General features: G+C 61.6%; 1 protein-coding gene across 1 annotated transcript in view; it reads right to left on the reverse strand.

The window, feature by feature from the left end:
• The window catches only part of SSBP4 (single stranded DNA binding protein 4), an 18766-nt gene that overhangs the window by 4176 nt on the left and 9020 nt on the right, over nucleotides 1-5570 (reverse strand). Inside the window, exons 5-7 of the mRNA XM_045299245.1 lie at nucleotides 2395-2467; nucleotides 2229-2290; nucleotides 2055-2139 (exon numbers count right to left, since the gene is read on the reverse strand). Of these exons, the coding sequence (XP_045155180.1) occupies nucleotides 2055-2139; nucleotides 2229-2290; nucleotides 2395-2467 (220 nt within the window). The remainder of the gene's footprint in view (nucleotides 1-2054; nucleotides 2140-2228; nucleotides 2291-2394; nucleotides 2468-5570) is intronic.

The following is a 5570-nucleotide window of genomic DNA, read 5'->3' on the forward strand; positions in this document are numbered from 1 at the left end:
GGCACCCCTGCTCAAGCGTGCCCCAGTGGGGCTGAGCTTGTTTCCCAGGCCTTGTTTCTGAAGCGCCTCGTGGTAGGCTCAACCTCCCAACGTTTTGGTTGGCAGCTGAGTCTAACTCCCTGCACCCTCCAGGGACAACCTATTCCTCTAACAAGCAAAAAGAAGTCCAGGCTGGCTTTCAGGGCAGGCCCCTCAGTAGGCACTCACTACCCCTCCAGTCCCCCCTCACCCACCCCCAGTTAGCAAGGCAGCTTGGCCTAGGTCCACAGATCTCCCCCCAAAGACAAAGAAGAACCCAAATCCATAGCCACCTAGTCAAATTCTGACTCCGGCCAGCACAGAAATGTCCCAAAAATAGCCCGCTTGAAGGAAGGCCACTGCATCTCTCTAGCCTGGAGTAAACGACCCGGCTTTAGGTCAGCTGTTGGACCCCTGTGCCACCAGCGGTCCTTACCTCTACCCAAGAGCCCCCAAATCACCACCCCATCTGGGGAAAAAGGGAAGCATTCGCAGCGTCCTGGTCAACCTGGGCAGAGGCATAAGCCCTCAGCGCACAGCACAGAAGACTGGAGCTAACGGCAGCGGGGAAGGGGGCGGGGAGCGCAGCAAAGATGCAGTTTGGGAAAGGCCCTCAGGCCACTTCCCGCTTAGTTCCGGGCTAGGCTTAGTGGCCTGAGGGGCACTTTAGGGGAGGGGGAGAGGGGAGGTGCAGAGTGTGGGGAGGCACGTCTCCAAGGAGCCACAGCCCGCGGCGCGGTTGGGGGGAGCTGAGGGGCTGGGTAGAAGGGCTGGGGGCGGGGAGCCCTTCAGCTACTAGAACAGGGCCCCTCCAGCCCCTCTCCTAGGAAGCCTGTTAAGCCTGGGGTGCGTCAGGGGCAACTCCCACAGGCCCACGGGTCAGAGCGCTCTCTTCAGGGGCCCGCTGGGGAGGGAGGCACGCCTTCCTTCCCTTCGGCACCCTGCACCCCGGGGGCCTGGGGCAGCTGCGCCCTAGAGATGCCTGCCTAGGCAGCTGGGGTACCTGGGGGATCAGGGGCGGGCAGGCCCCGGCGAATTTCCTGGTGGGGTTGGTAGCAGGACACCTGATGGGAATACAGGTCCCCCTCAACTTTAGGGCCTGCAGGTTCACTTTGGCCCAGGTCAACCCTACGCCTGCCCCACTGGAGCGGGCTGGACCCCCAAGGTTAATCACTTTCTGGAGGCGCCCAGCCCGGGGCTCAAGTTGCCATGGCGACAGGCTGGGCCGGCGCATTTCCTGGAGACGCCAAGGTCAGTCCTCGGCGAGGAGCAGTGGAGACGGGAAGGCTGACCGACCGGCGGCGGAGGGGAGGGGCTCCCTGCCCCCCCAACCACGCCGTAGGCGGCAAGATGCACGCCAAGCTTCCTGCGCCCCGCGGGGACTTGGTCTCCAGTCCCCGCGCCTTTTCCCGACGCTCTGGCGCTGCCATGACAACCAATGCGCACTCGCGGAAGTGCGCTTACTCCAACGCAGGGCAGAGCTCAGGAGCAGAGCCCAGGAGACACCGCCCCCCGCCCCCCACCCCCGAGGGAGAGAGCCGAGCCCGCGTAGAGACACCCGCGGGACCGGGGAGGCGTGGGGGCGTCCCCGGGCAGGGGGAGGAAGAGCAGGCGGAGGGGGCATCTTCAGGAGCAGGGGGCGCCCTGGGAGAGCACACAGCCTGCGTTTCCAGGAAGGGTTGGGGTGGTGCCCAGCAGGGAAGGCGCGTTTGCGAGAGGCCGCAAACCCACGCCCAAGGCCAGGCCAGAGGAGGAACAGCGGGTCCAGGCCTCGCGCCTGGTATCCAGGCCAGAGCACTGAGGAGAAGCTTAGGGCCATGCGCCACTGCCCCGTGCCTCCCTCAGCCTCGGGGCTTAGCCCTTGGGGAAACCGAGGCTGGCGAGGTGAAGTCACTGAACTGTGACCAGTGTTCCAGCTCCCTTGCCCCTGGCTGCTCTCTGCCACAGGGAAGGGGAGCGTTATGCGGCACCCCACCCACCAGGAGTGGCCTACACCTTCCTCCGCCCACCCGTCCCCAAGTCCCCACAGAACTCACATAGTCCTGGAAGGCCTTGGCCTCGCTAGAGTGCTCGCAGGCTTCTCTCCGGTCCGGGGCCGCGCAGTAGAGATCCCAGAACACACTGTGAAGCAGGAAGGGGCATGGTTCCTCCCCGCCAGTGTCCCCTTGCCCTCCTCGCACCCCCCTGCCAGTGTCCTGCCCCACACGCACCACCACCAGGAGTGCAGGAACCCTGGGGGCTCCCCCAACGTGATGTTCTTCTCCCATCGGATCTGTAGGAGGAAGATGACGGGTGACGGAGGTCTGCCAGAGGCCCTCACCCGCAGAACCCCCCAAGAAATGGGAGGTCGGAGCAGGCAGGGAAGGACTCACATACCTCGGACAGAAAGGTCTGGGCCGACTTCTGGGCTCCCACGTGTAGCAGATACTCGTAGACGTACAAGGCCAGCCTTGGGGGAAGGGGCGGGCACTCAGACCCCAGGCAGTCCCTCACTGGGCCCACCCTCAACCTCATTTGCTGACGCCCTGCCCCCTCACTGGTCCATTCTGCCTCCACTGAACCCCAATACCCTCTTCACCGAAGATTGCCTCCTTCCAGGCTACTCAACCAGCACAGCTCCTCCACACAGCAAGATCCTGTCTGCAGAGCCCCTCCTTGAGGCCACCTTCCTCATGGGCAAGGCCCTGGCCCTGTTACATGAACACCCCCAAGATGCTTGCCAGTGGGGCAGGGTCCCCTGAGGAGCCATCTCAGTCACCCACCCACCCTAAATGAGCTGGGAGTGCTGCCTGGTGGGGGTGGGGGTGGGGGGTACTGGGCAGTACAGCACTACCTACCCTGGGCCCCAACTGGGAGCCAAAGCTGTTCCTCTTCAGCTTCTACCCCTCATCTCCGGACTCCTCCCCCACCACGTGTCTAGCCCCAAGGGCCTGGATCCCCCGCTGGGAGCTGAAAGTAGGAGACATCCTGGGGCCCTTCTGGACGCTGCCATCTTTCAGCTCAGTGCTGCCTCCCCCACAGATGGGCGGCCCACCCTCCTGGCTGGCAGGGCCCCATCCGAAAATAACCTTCCCCTGACTCAGCCCTGCTCTCCCAGCAGCCTGCCTGGAGTTACGGCCTCCTGTCCCAGGCAACCCTTTGGCTGCCCAGCTTCTGCCTGCTGTACGCTCAAGGGGGCTCCATCCCCTCAACCCACCTGGAGTCCTTTCCCCACTCCCACCAGGCTTTGCCCTCCACCCCCAGGCTCTAGAACAGTACTGGTTCTCAACCTTCCGAATGCTGCGACCCTTTCATACAGCTCATGTTGTGGCGACCCCCCAAACCATAAAATTATTTTCGTGGCTACTTCATGACTGTCATTTTGCTACTGTTACAAATTGGGCGATCCCTGTGAAAGGGTCCTTTGATTCCCAAAGGGGTCTTGGACCACAGGTTGAGAACTGCTGTTCTAGACCATTGGCTGAGGTCTCCCTCAGTGCTGTGCTGGGAGGCACCTGCCCCAGACCCCTGCCCCAGACCCCTGCCCCTCTGAAGCCACACACTCACGGGGAGGGGCAAGCGATGGGGCTCTATTTATGTCCTGCACCTCAGGCTGAAGGCAGAGGGCAGCATTCAGGCCCAAGGCCCAGGTGAGCTGCGATGGAGGAGGGATGGGAGCAGAGCCACTAGGACCCAACCAGGTTGCGATTGGCCAAGCCAGCTTCCTTCCCAGAGCCATCTAGCCACAAGGCAGAGTTGGGGCAGTAGATCCCTAGGATGCTCAGGCCTCTCAGGGATCCAGGCTGTGAAGGCCAAGGGGGTCAGGAAAAGGCAGAGGTCCTATATGGTGCCCCACTGGGGGCACCCCAAGCTGCCAGTCCTTCTCAAGCCCCTCCTCCCCACAGCTTCCCTCCGCCTCCCTGACCCTTCCTCCCCCTTCCAGGCCCCTCCCTCCATGGCCTCCCATTCTACACTGATGACACCTGCAGCAGCTGCTGCCCATCTGTCCCTCACTCCCCCACCCCACCCCCACATCTGATGGGTCACAGGTGCTGCCAGCCTGGCCTAAGAGGGACATGTGATCTGTGCCTGACCTGGTGGTCCCACACAGATGTGCACACACAGCACCACTTATCTACCTACCACAGGGCCTTTACTCCGGCAACCCTAACCAGAGTCTTCTCTTCCCTACTAACTCCCATGTATCCCCTGTTACCACGGCCCCACTGGGATGTGAAGTGGAAGGGGGGGGGCCCTACTGCATCTCCCTGCACTCTGACCTCACGGAGAGCGAGTCAAATACACACCGAGCAGGCATTGAACACGGGGTGCAAAAGAGCCAGCTTCCCGCTGCTCAGGATCGAAGAACCTCAAGGGTTGGGGTCAAAGAGGGCGAGGAGGGGGCAAGGTGACTTCAACTGGTCACCTTTGTGTTATTTTAAATGATTCAAGGCCAATGGCCCAAGGGGATGACACAGTGGGACCTAGAGGCCTCTTTGTTGGTTGGGAATGCTCACAGTTTTAGGGGAGAGCTAGCATCTCTTCTAAGGACCCCAGCCACTTCCTGCCAGCCTTCTCTGCCCCGCCCTCACCTCACCACACTCCCCGCGGCTGGATGTCATCATCCATTGGCTGTGGGCTCTGGGGGCCAGCATTTGGACCCTTTCTGGGGCAGATTGAGGTGGGGAGATCCTGGTAAGCCCCCCATGGGGTGTTACGGGAACTTGGGCCGGAGAGAGAGGGCAGGAGAAGCTGTTGGTTGCTGTCAAGTGGACAGGGACCCAGGGCAGCCCCACGTGTGCAGAGTGGAACTGCTCCAAAGAGTTTTAAGAGTGTGACCTTTCAGAAACAGATTACCAGGCCTTTCTTCGGAGGTACCTGTGGGTTGGCTTGAACCACCATCTGTTCACTAAAAGCCAAACACAACCCATTGGTCTTGCCCTCACCCAGGGACCCCAGAAGGCTGGCAGGCTCCACTGTAGGAGGCAGGAGGGAAACACCATCCTGCTGGGCCAGGAGCTGGAGCAGTGGCACTTTCACCCCTCTTCACCCAGGAGGAAACCAAGGCGCAGACAGGAAGTAGCCCGGCCAGCGGCTGACACTTCCTGAGGGCTGACTGCCTGGCGGCCATCCTCACCCAAGTCCCTGAGTTCTTTCTGGTGAGAGTCCTCGGACGCAGGGGCCCACATCTCTGAAGAAAATACAAAGGCTCAGAGAGCAAAAGCCCCTCATTCCTCTCTAGCAAAGGGTCCCCACACTTCAGGGTCACATCTTGGTTTTCCAAGCTTCCTTTAGCAGCAAAGCCCCTCTACTCGGTGAGAGGAGGTGCCCTGGGCAGGCCACCCAGAGTTGAGTGCTGCGGCCATAGCACCCAAGGGTGGGGCGGGGTGGAGGGTATTGAGTGACTGGGGTAGGTAGCTGTGGCTGGGGGCTTCTGATGCTGCAGAGAGAGCTGAAGGCTGTGTAAAGCCAAAGGCCTGATTCGAGGGGCAGTTATGCTAAACGCCCCCTTCTTCCAACCTGAGCAGCAGTCAGGTGCCAGTCCAAAGACACCCAGAGGGTCAGGTACTTCA

This window comes from Echinops telfairi, unplaced genomic scaffold (assembly GCF_000313985.2).
Source record: "Echinops telfairi isolate 266 unplaced genomic scaffold, ASM31398v2 ScPeMD7_7457;HRSCAF=8495, whole genome shotgun sequence".
Lineage (NCBI taxonomy): Eukaryota > Metazoa > Chordata > Mammalia > Afrosoricida > Tenrecidae > Echinops > Echinops telfairi.